General features: G+C 40.6%; 1 protein-coding gene across 1 annotated transcript in view; it reads left to right on the top strand.

The window, feature by feature from the left end:
- luzp1 (leucine zipper protein 1) overlaps positions 1–12,545 on the top strand; it is a 78,728-nt gene that overhangs the window by 55,467 nt on the left and 10,716 nt on the right. Inside the window, exons 3-6 of the mRNA XM_028438152.1 lie at positions 6,995–7,315; positions 7,390–9,616; positions 10,902–11,461; positions 12,278–12,457. Of these exons, the coding sequence (XP_028293953.1) occupies positions 7,184–7,315; positions 7,390–9,616; positions 10,902–11,461; positions 12,278–12,457 (3,099 nt within the window). The 5' untranslated portion in view covers positions 6,995–7,183. The remainder of the gene's footprint in view (positions 1–6,994; positions 7,316–7,389; positions 9,617–10,901; positions 11,462–12,277; positions 12,458–12,545) is intronic.

Raw genomic sequence — 12,545 nt, 5'->3', positions numbered from 1 at the left:
AAATTTTAAGTTTTGAGAAAAATACTGACAACTTTTTCAATCTTTTCCTTTTTTTTTTCTTTTTTCATTTTCCTTTGTTTCCATCACACCCCACATGCTTAATGTCCCCACCAGTCCCGTCTTTGCATGCACTGCGCCATGATGGTGTGCTTGTCAGAAAGATGGAATGATGAACCCTAACCCTGGGGGTGGGGGTGGAATATAAACAAGAAAGAGCCTGGACGAGTGCTGTTGGTGGGCTAAAGAAGAAAAATGAACCTAAAACAATAAAGTACATATTAATGTTTTTTCTTTGCTGGCGAACAAGATGGCGCCAGCATGTACCGGCTGCCGTCTGCCCGCTTTGCTTGAACTTTTGTTTGTAGCCGCACTGATGGGTTTTCTGTGCAAAAACATCACTGCGCTGATAGTTTACGACCGTCAGGAACTTATTCTTCTTAATCGTTCACATGATGTACGTCTGGGCTTCAACTCTAAGGATCAAACATCCAGACTTCCTCCTCACTTGGCGTCAGTACCTGACTTCCTGCTGCGCTCACCTGTCCTCCGGAGGAAGCGTGCCAAAAAACGGTGTAAACGTGGTGGAGTCCTGTTGAGGATAAAGGTGTTCTGGAGGTCAAACCCTGGGACTGATCCTGGACGCCAGTTAACATATGGATTACGGTGGATTCAGCCCGTGGCTCCAGTGCGTCTGGTCTCCGGCTTGCGTCACCTGCCGCTCAAAGCGCCGCTCCGCAGATATCGTCACCGGCATCGGGGTGTGGATCACGGGTGGCTTCGTGCGCTGCGCCGCAGCTCTCCACAGGCCGACGAGGAAGTGACTCTACGCCTCGGCTTGCAGAACGCTAGATCACTAGCCAACAAATCTCACCTCCTGAAGGACCTTTTTATGTCCCGAGGATTGGATCTGATGTTCATTACGGAGACATGGCAACGGGAAAATGACTATTCCTATCTATTCCTAGATGAATTCTCTGAGTTTATGTCATCTATTGTTAAACTGTGTATTAATCCTTGGTGATTTTAATCTACATGTTGATAATTCGTCCTGTCCTATGGAAGTTGAGCTGATGTCTCTAATGGACTCTTTTCACTTTGTCCAACATGTGTCAGGTCCAACACACACTAAAGGTCATACTTTAGATTTGGTCTTTTCTTTTGGTTTAATGATTGACCATCTAGGTATTGAAGACTTACAAATAAGCGACCATTGCTGTATCATATTTAATCTGTCAATCACACTGGTACAGACTACTTCTAATGTGAAAAAGCGGCGACTCATTCTTAATGAAGCAGCAATCAGTGGATTTTCTGCCTCTTTTGATCCAACTACATTTGCTAGTAGTGATGATGTTGACACTTTTATGACAAACTTCAATAGCCATTGTTTGTCTGTTTTGGACACAGTAGCACCAGCTAAAAATACTCCAGGCTCTAATAAGAAACCTTGTCCGTGGATGAATGAAGCTATTTTTAGCTTTAGGAGAAGCTGCTGGAAAGTGGAACGGTTGTGGAAAACCACTAAACTAGAGGTGCACAGAGTCCATCTTAAAGAAAAGATAATGGAGCTAAATTAATTAATAAAGCATGCCCGCTCTGCTTATTTTACTAATCTTGTTTTGCAAAATAAGAGAAACCCCAAGGTTTTGTTCAATACTATTGAAAATCTTGTTGCACCCTCACCGTCCCATGTGCCTGTACAGACAGGAGGACTGTAACCATTTTTAAATTTCTTTGTAAATAAAGTACAAGACATCAGGGCTAGCATCACTCCTCCCTTGGTTAGCTTGTGCAGTGCATCAGCCCCTGTGAGCTCATGGATCTCCTTCACTCCTGTCAGCCTACAGGATGTTCAAGTTTTAGTAGAAACATCAAACCCTCATCGAGCTCTGTAGACATTGTTCCTACTTCTCTGCTTTTAAATGTTTCTGATGTTGATGGTCCTTTGGTGGTAAAATTAATAAACCTCTCACTTTTATCTGGCTCTGTCCCCAGCTTTTTTCAACATGTGATAATAAACCCCATTCTTAAAAAACCCAATCTTGATATAAACCTATAAACTACTGACCCATATCTAAACTTCTCTTCATGTCTAAAATCATGGAGAAAATGGTTGCTAAGCAGCAAACCTCATACATGGAACAGCATGATATTTATGATAAATATTAATCTGGTTTTAGATCAATCCACTGAAACTGATCTTCTGAAAGTTTCTAGTGACGTGATGATGTCACTGACTCTGGTCGTTACACAGTTTTAGTTTGACTTGATCTGATGCTGCCTTTGATACAGTAGATCATAGTATACTGGTTGATCCACTTACATCTGAGATGGTTTTCTGGTGCTGTTCTCCAATGGTTTACCTCTTATATTAATGGAAGAACCTTTAATGTTACTATTAATGATGTAATGTCTAATATGTCCAACCTGTCATGTGGAGTAGCCCAGGGCTCTGTTCTGGTTCCTGTTTAGTTTTTATTGTATCTGATGCCTCTTGGTCGTTGATCCATGGTTTTAAAAATATATCTAATCATTTTTATGCTGATGATATCCAGTTGTTCTGCTCCTTTAATGACTCAGAGTTTCACTTTTTATCAGAGTTCTTAGATTGTATATCCTGTATCAAAAACTGGTTGTCATCAAAGTATCTCCAGATAAATTCTAATAAAACATAAACTCTGATCATCTGATAAAAACATCCTCTGATTAAAAACTCTCTTGGTGATCTGGGCTCATCTGTTAAAACCAGCCTCAGAAACCTTGGGGTTGTTATTGATCAGTCCATGTCTTTGGAGGGACATTGTCGTCAATTGACTAAAAACTGTTTTTATCACCTGAGAAATATCTCTAAAGTGAGGTATTTATTATTAAAATCAGATCTAGAACTGGTCATACACACATTTATATCATCTCGTATTGACTACTGTAATTCTGTTTTTACATGTTTTAATAAGTCGACCCTAAACAGACTCCAGATTGTTCAGACGCTGCTGTCAGACTTTTAACTGGTGCTTCTAGAACATCCCACATTACCACCATTCTAGCTACTCTGCACTGGCTTCCAGTTAAGTTTCACATAGAATATAAAATATTAGTTCTCACGTTCCGAGCATTACATGGTCAGACCCCTAAATATATCTCAGACTTGTTGTACCCCTACTCATCAGGGCGATGCCTTCAGTCTTCAGACCAGGGTCTCCTAAAGACCCCAAAAACTTAATGTAAAACCAGAGGAGACCTGGTGTTCCAGACTCTGGAATAACCTGCACCAGTCTCTCAGGGAGCTCAACTGTGTGGTCACTTTTAAAAACTGTTGAAGACTTTACTTTACAGTAAAGCTTTTAGTTACTGGATTTTAATTTTTATTTGTCCTTTAATGTTGCTGTTCTTATGATATTCACTCTTGTTTTATTATTCTATTGTGTTGCACTTGTACTTTTACCACAACTCTGTACAGCACTTTGTGATTTTATCTGTAAAAAGCATTTTATAAATAAACTACTTACTTACTTAATGTAATTTATCATATTTAGGTTAAGTTCAAACTGAAGTGTTGAGCTTCAGACAACCAGTTTACATCAACCAGTTTACACCTATCTGGCAAATGCTGAGTCATGCTAACGACTTATGAGATGTTTTTATTTCTAAATGAAGAGTTTGGCTTGCTGCATTTTTCTCTTTACTTATGGTGTTTATTCTTTTTAAATATTGTTACTATTACTCTGAATGAAAGTTAAACATCATCAAAAAAATTGAAATATCATCTCAGCCTGTTTAGTAGCATACCAGTGAAGCACCTATACTTTTCCAGCAAGTTCTTTTTGAATAATATGTTAAGGTTACTTTTATTCAGACAACTTTTTTCAGGAAAATTACTTTGTTCTTCTGACATGTTTCGTCCGTCAACTGCCAGTCTTCTTCAGAGGCGCCTGCTGATTGCTTTAATTCAGACAAACCCTAACCTATTCAAAAAGAAGACAAAAATAACTATTATTACGTAGAAGTCAAAGACGCATCAGTGATTAATACAAATTCCATTGTCTGTGAAATTTACATTTAATTTGAATAATCTTCCATTAAAATTGCCTTTCTGCTGTTGTTAACTAAACTCAGAACATAATTGAGATTTATCCGTGTGTAAGTCATTAAGGGCCGGGTTCACAAAGATCTGAAAAAAAGGTAGTAATCCAGTTGCGTCCCTAAATCCTTTAGTGACGCAGTTTCATCACCTGCTGCACGGAATTCACGAAGAACGCAGCAATGATTAGCGCACAAGCAGAACTGGTGCAGACCGCCCTTATTTAAATGAGCGTTTTGCTCGTTTAATGTGGAGACGTGAGTGCACACAAGCACTGACATTTGAGGAAGTTAAATTGGAGGTAGATGGACTTCTTTGTCTGCTGCACAAACAGTTAATAATGTAGAAAATAAATAAACAAATGAACAGTTTTTAAAAAAAAAAAAAAAAAAAAACAACTTTAAAACCTAATGATATTTTTCCCCCTCATTTAATGTGGGTGCTCCGTTTGGTCCTGTAGCTTTGCTCTGATCAGTCCATGAAAAATAGTCAGATTAGGACAGAAACCATCCTATTGATCTACCATTAATCTGAGTTAATACATCTACAGTCTGTATTATATGAAGATGATCTACTGACCATCATCCAGTAGGTCTGAGCAGTGCTGTGTCACCACACTCTCATACAGTACGTCACCATCAGTGATGATGCGTAAATTAAACATCTGATCAGCTGATTCTGTCCTGAGATCAATATGACACAAGACTTTGACGTTAATACGTGAACTGAAGGAGATCAATGGAGCAGTGAGTCAAAAGAGATATTGATCCGTGGTCATATCCAAATATCCATCTCTGCACACACACACAACTGGAGCCTTTTTTCCATCTCTGCAGTAAATGTTGACAGAAAACACAGCAGTGATCTCTGTGTGTGTTTGCACCTCCTTCTCAGTCAGAGTATTTTCTGCTACTAAAACTATCACCGCAAACAGTTCCAGATTTCATGAATCGCATTGCGTCCCCTGCTTTCATTTGCATTTCCTCCTCCCATATATACTATGCATATTGATCACAGGGAAACTCACTAAAAGAAATGAGGGCACACTTGGAAGTGTAGCGGCGGCGTACACTTGATTCCGTGGACTTTGCACTCCTTATTAGTGTGTGGAGTGATGTTTGCACATGTTTTAATACCCCTAAACTTTAAGGGAATCTGAACCTAAAAAGTAAAGGGGTACAAAATTAAGTTTTACTTTGCTGTATGTCGTCATGTACAAACATGCTACACGTGATAAAAAGGATCAAATAAATATATACAGTATATATATAAATACATACATTATATGCCATTATTAGTTGTTGTGTGAAGTGGTTTAAATCCTAAGGAAGGAAACCTTTGAACATGGTTCTGTAAAGCAGGAAGTGGGGAGAGAAAAAGGGAGTCTAGCGCTGGTTGTCAGGTGGTCGATAAGTGATGATGTGTGCAGATGTTGGTTTCAATCGTTCCCTGGTGGTCAATAATAGGATGATGGGGGGAGGGGTAGTAATTGGATTCAAAAGCTGGAAAAAGGAGCACCTGAATCATGCATGAGACAAAAGCAATGAGTGCTGGATTAATGGAGACCCTGCTGGCCAATAGCACTTAGCTAATAAACTGTGTTGTCATCACATAAAGCTAAGCTGTGCTAGGCTCACAGATGGGAACTAATGCTCCACAGTGATAGTGGAAATATTAATGATTGTACAAGACATAGAAATCACAAAGTCTATACTCTCCCTTTGGGCTGTGTTGATATTAATGGATGGGGGGTGGGACATTAATCGAGAATACTAACAGGAAGACGTCACATAGTGTTCCTGTGTGTGTGTGTGTGTGTGTGGTTGAGTATGCAGAAATGTTAGCTGTTTGTTTCCTAAATCTCATTTCAGTCAGGTCCCTGTTGATGACTAACCAAAGCAAACAATGATAGAGTAAAAATACTGCACAATCACTGACCGAGTAGCTGATAATCATATATTGTTTAGAGCTGAACGATGTGGATCAATATTCATATATCAATCGCAATGATTTTATTTCAAATAAAGTCTTACCAGAAAGACAACTTGCTGATGCAAATGCCACACAGGCTAAGATAACATCACTGTGCTTTAATATTGGTAAAAAATAAATGAATAACTGATGTGTGTATCACAAACATATGCAACTAGAGGCCCCAAAAGTAAATGCAAAAAAATGCACAAAATTACTACAAAAACACAAATAATCAGATAAATACACAAAAGAACAGATACGTAATAGGATGACAAAAGGACACACAAAGAGAACACAAATGCTCAATAGGTTAACAAAAATACATGAAAGAACAAAAATAAATAAAAGACAATAGGACAACAAAAACATACATACCAAAAAAAATACACAAAACGGATCAGAAAGACATCCAACATTACTAGGGGTGTAACGATACACAAAAATCACGGTTCGATACGTACCTCGGTTTTGAGGTCACGATTCGGTTCGGACAGCACGTGTGAGTGAGTTCTGTAGTGTGGCTTGTTTAGGGGAAGGTCTGGGTTAGGATGCACTCAGAAATACATCTAACTGAGCTTTACATGTTGTTCTGAGAGGTAGAGAAATGACTCTTAAAACAAGTATTTTAATACAAAATAAGATTTAAATTTAAATATACTGTATATATATCAATTTAGGCAATATTGTAATTTTCTATATCACCAAAATAGAAAACTCAATATATCTTCAATCTCGGTATATAGCCCAGCCCTGATCGTGTTCTCTTTCTACTGAATACCAACCTGAAATAGTTTAGACTATATGTATGTATGACACATGGTTAGGGTTAGTACCAGGATGTGCACTAGTAGTGGTTTCAATTACCACCTGAATTGTTTGTTTTTCTGATTGTTGGACATTTTAATGCAATTAAGTTTCTCTTTATGTTTTTCTGTCCCACAGATGACAGATTGGCCACCTACATGCCACTGCCGAGGAAGTTTGACATTTTAAAGTGACAATCGCAAAGAAACAAGACAAGATTCAACCAGGAGAGGTTGGACTAGTTGGAACCATCACACAAATGTGTCGCCCTCAACACAGTGTTGTAAAATAGTCTGAACAGCTAAACAAACAAGGACCTTTACAGTCATGTCCGATCATAAAGACATGACCAACCGCCACCTGCGGCACAAGCTACAGAGTCTTAGCCGAAGACTCGATGAACTGGAAGAAGCGACCAACAAGCTGCAGAAGTCTGAGGATGAGCTGCTCGACCTGCAGGTCAGTAATTATATATATTTAACTATTTTGGAGATGAGTATGTGCTTAACAAAAATAATCAATTTTTCTTTTAGGACAAAATCATCCAGGCAGAAGGCAGTAACTCATCACTGCTTGGAGATGTGGAGGCCCTGAGGAAACGTCTTCTAAAGATCCAAGGTAAAGATGAAGAGGTACGCAAGGCAGAGGACCTGTGCCGCACTGTCAGAGAGAAACTGGAAGAGGAGGAGAATCTGACGAAAGAGCTGAAGGCAGAGATTGAACGTCTTCAGCAGAGAATGGCTGAGCTGGAGAAACTGGAAGAGGCTTTTGGGAAAAGCAAGTCTGATTGCAGCCAGCTCTGCCTCAGCCTCAACGAGGAAAAGAACTTGACTAAGAAACTGTCGTCAGAGTTGGAAGCTCTGAAGTCTCGTCTGAAGGAGATTGAGGGATCGGAGACGAAACTGGACAGAGCTGAGAAAGCATTAGCGATGGAGCTTGAGAAGCTGAAAAGCTTCACCCAGGCCTTTGTAAGTGAGCGTAAGAGACTGCTGGAGAAACAGAGGGAGGACGAGAAGATAATCATGAAGATGAGGGAAAAACTGGACCATCAGAAAAATCATCTCGGCATGTCGGCTGACCCTGGGCACGCAGACTTCATGAGGTCCAGAATCGAAGATGAGCTCTCGTCCTCAGTTCTGCTGTCTAGTAAACTGGCTGGAGGCAAAAGGAGTCTTGACTACCTAAAGCAGTCTGACATTAACTTTGGTTTGGTTAACAAGTCGGAAAATGAGAAGAACAGCCTTGAAACCTCACAAGAAGAAGACAACAAAGTAAAGGAGCTAACCCAGGAAGTGGAGAGACTAAAGAGCCGTCTCAAACAGCTGGAGATTGTTGAGGAGGATTTAAAGTGCTCGGAGTCTAAAAATGGAGAACTCCATGAAAAGTTCCAAATAGAACGAAACCGAGCTCGGCAACTGAGCGAGCAGGTTGATCATCTCAGGACGCAGCTGTGTGGAAAAGATGGGATCAGAGGAAATGGGTTTAGTAACCTAGACAAACATGGCAATGGAAACCATACCCGTTCTGCCAAGATCCTGGAAAATGGCAAAGCTGAGAATGAAGAGATCACTGTGAAGGCTGGTTTTAGACAAGAGAAACTCAAGGGTAGGAGTGTGGTGGGCGTCTCTGAACCCAACTCACCTAAGCACAGGAACAGAGAGCTTTCTCCTCAGCGTAGAAGAGAAACCAAACTACGGAGCTTCTCAGAGGAGAGCTCCCCAAAGACTGTTAGAAGAGCCCAGAGTCCTGCTCACAAGAGCAGAAGAACAAACAGAACCCCGACTGCTACAGTTTGCTCTGATAATGGACTACGAGAAGTACCGAGAGCAAACGATGACAAAACTCGAGCAGCCAATCCGATCTCAGTAAACACACAAAAGGTATCTGTTCTTAGTCGCTACCCTCCCGCAGCCAATGACCAGAAGCCACTGACAGCTGCCCATAAACACACTGACGGGGGTGTTAAGAAGAGCAGAGAAAAGCTCTCAAAACGGTATGTAGGCAGTGATAGTGAATCTAACAACTCTGACGTAATGCCAGAAAGCACCAGTCACTTGAACAGCATCTCTGCAGTAGTGACGGAAAACGCATCCGTCTCCGATCAGGAAGCAGGAGACCAGGTGGAGGAATCTGTGTCTGTACCTGTCATGTCTACTCTCTCCAAAGCCAATGGATCATACACGGCCTACAGGTCTCATGTCACACCACTGCTGGCCAACGACCAGAGCTCCGAGGGTCATTCGTCTGCCTCTGAAACAGAATCCACTGGCTCCAAACCAGACGCAGTCCCTGAGGTTACTGGCACAGCTGTAAGCAGTGGTACTGCTACCTCTCAATATGCAAGACACCCCCTGGTCCGTGACTCCTGTTCAGAGGGTTCGTCCTCGAGGAGCTCCTTTGATGAGGAGCTACAAAGCAAAGGGCAGTTTGCAGATCAAGGACCCCTGCACTTGCCATCAGGAATTGAGATCCAGCGAGTGTGCAGCCCCCGAGAGGGACTGAGATCCAGAGCTGTCATCAAGCCCGCCATCGTAGAAATCGACAGGAAGGAAGTCATGGTTTCAGAGCCTTTGTCGGCAAATGGAAAACCCAAGATCTCCACCAAGCCCATAGTGACCACTGCAAGTAAAATGACCAGCAGTTTAACTTTTTACCCCAATGACCCGACCTCGTCCAGAACCAGCAGTCGGAGCAGCAGTTTGTCCAGTGAGCCCACACCGGTCCGAGAGCGCCACACTTCTACCAGTAATATCCTCATAGGTAGGTGTTCCACACTTTGTACTTTGCGTTATACTTCAAATGCGTTAAGTTGACTCATCAGAGGTATACGGAAACTGGGAATTCAATGAGATGCAGACACTTGTTTTTGAATCCACCCCTTAGGACAGATGTTCCCAAACTTTTTTTGTCCTATGAACCTCTTTGAAAATAAGTTTGTTTAAATGGCCTCTAGAGCATAAAGGAATCCTGTTTCAAATAATTACAAGGAAAGACTGTATTTATTGAGCAATATCATTGTTAGTTTGCGATAAATTTGTCCAAAAAATAGCCTGAAAAAGAACTACAAATGTTTTTATATTTTTATTTTTAATAATTGATCAATGTTTGCAAGTACCCACTGCAATGTGCCCCTGAACCCCTTGGTTGGGAATCAATGCCATAGGATAACCCCGACACAATGAGAACGTCACACTTGTTAGATTCAGGAAATTTGAGGCAGTGAAATGTGTGCGGCTACGTCCTGCAGATACTACAACTGCTCAATATTTTAGATTTCTTTTTGAATAATAAACAAATTACAAGTAAAGCAGTTGCACCAAAAGTATTCACATTAAAGATTTTGTCATGGAGGTTATTTTCATTCATCCAAAATAATTGATGCCTTTGTTATGACCTGTTTGATGTTTTGGTTGTAACTATAAATAAATATGACTTTAGAGCATTAACAGTCCAGAAAAATATAGATATGTATAGTGTATATATTGATTTAAGAGAAATATAAATGGATGTTTTGCAGAAACAAAGTCACTTTATACATTTTTACATTTAAAACATCTAAATATTTTTGCCTTTTTATTGGGCAACAACAGTTCATGTTAAAACTGACCATATAATAAATGCAACAATTACTGTTACAGTAGTTGTTTTTTAATAGGTTCGCGTGACAGTTGTACCAGATTAGTTCACGGTCTAGATATATTCCTCCTCTGGCTTTTCCGTGAATAAGTATAAACTTAAAATAATCAGAATATCACGGGTCATAAATTAAATGTTCCGACTTAGGAATCGTCATTGACAGAAAATAGCTTCTTGTCGGCTCTTGTTATCCATGAAATGTTATTTGAAGCATATTGGTATTGTGGTTAGCAGTGTTCCTGGTTTGAATGTGAAGAACCCAGGCTTGAACCCTCTCTCAGGATATAAAACCTAATCCGGAACCACTGACGAGCCATTTTCAGCTCAGTCGGAGGCTTTTTCTGGATAAATGGCTCATGGGGTTATTTTACCTCCACAGTTTGGATTTCATGTTTTTTTTTTTTTACAGGTCTCAGCAGTGACCACCACGGCAGTGTTTCTGTCCCTTATGAGATCTCGATACCAAAGAGTGAGATCACCTTAAGGTCAAGTCAGGACCAGGACTTTGGGTTAGACAACCGCTCTGATCCCTCATTAAGATCCAAACAGCAAAACACCTCTAGGATGGAGACCAGCAGCTACAACTTCCAGTCTCCGAACACCACCTCTGCAGACTGTGACGACACTGAATCTAGTATGGAAAGCATCAGCATCACAAGTACAGTCACCAGCTGGAGAAGCCAAAGACAAAACCAGCACTCCCTAGAAGAAAACAGACCCGACGCTAAGAATGTAACGGTGAGAAGTACTTGGAAGAACAGGGGGGCCCTGTCAGAAGACGACAACCGAGGGAGAGGGGTTGCCAGGACCAGGATGGATGGCAGAGAGTCTGAAGATGAATTAGAAGCTGCATTAACGTGGAAAGCCTTTCCGGCAACCACGTTTGACTCCGACGAAAGCACAAACATTGGAAAAGGGCCCAGTGTGAGTGCTGCGGTGCAGAAAACTGCCAAGCCGTCTCCAGCAGAGGTACACGTTCCAAAGACTAGGCCTGATTCTCAAAACATTAATGCTAGAACCATTTTGGGGTAAAAGTAAAAAGTAGGGAACCAAGCTTATTTGGTCAATTTGGGTATGTATGCTGATTCAGAATATTGAAAATCACAATTGCTGTAAAAACAGCAGATTTTGGCCATTCTTTAGCATTTTACAAAAAAACAGGTGATATTCAGAGTTTGATAATCAGTTTATTTCATCAAATTTTAGTCAAATCAATTTGGAATTTCCTTAAAGTCTGTTACATTAATGAGACACAGCTCATAAGCCACTGTCAAATGGTAAATCTCAAGTGACTACAAAGGACGGTTTAACATCACGTCCCGTGTTTAATAAATCTAGAGAAAAACAACTAGAGCACATACTACTGCAATGCAACATACTGCGCAAAGATAATTGTTGATATTAGCAATACTTCTGTGTTCATGCTGACAAGTCGTTCACTGCTATCACTCTGTACATTGTAGCTGAGTTTTACGACATTTGTGTTTCAAGGTTCTGCATAGTTGTTGGCAAGAGCACAAAATCATCTCTAAGCTAACCATGTTCATAAGCAGTTTTAAACTGTGAATTTGAGCATGAAAGACTTAAAATTGGGAACATGGATATTCAAAATATTCTAAAACCAACATGTTTTCTGCTTTTATTCCAATTTGCCGCTAACCGCTAGTTCCAGCAATGTTTTTGAGAATTAAGCCTAGTTTAACATTCTCAACACAAAAGGATTCCAACAGTTAACAGTGAATTAATAGCATAACGACACTGTTTTTATTCCCCTGTGTTTTTTAGATGTACATGCGTAGAATTAACAACGTGGTTCCAAACAGTAGAGACGCAGAAGAAGCAGCACTGAGACGAGGCAAGAACTCTCCCAGTGCTGAGACTGGAGCAGGAGGGACGGGAAGAACCATACCCCACCCCCCCGTCACCTCCCAGTCATGGAGCCGACCCTACGCACAACCACCAGCGGTAAGACGTTCAACATTTATTTAAGACAACTTTGCCTTGTTTCCAAATGTACTTTATGTATCCTGTGTATGTCGACAAGGTTTTTATT

This window comes from Gouania willdenowi, chromosome 22 (assembly GCF_900634775.1).
Source record: "Gouania willdenowi chromosome 22, fGouWil2.1, whole genome shotgun sequence".
NCBI classification, from domain to species: domain Eukaryota; kingdom Metazoa; phylum Chordata; class Actinopteri; order Blenniiformes; family Gobiesocidae; genus Gouania; species Gouania willdenowi.
This window is presented reverse-complemented; position numbering and strand designations above follow the sequence as displayed.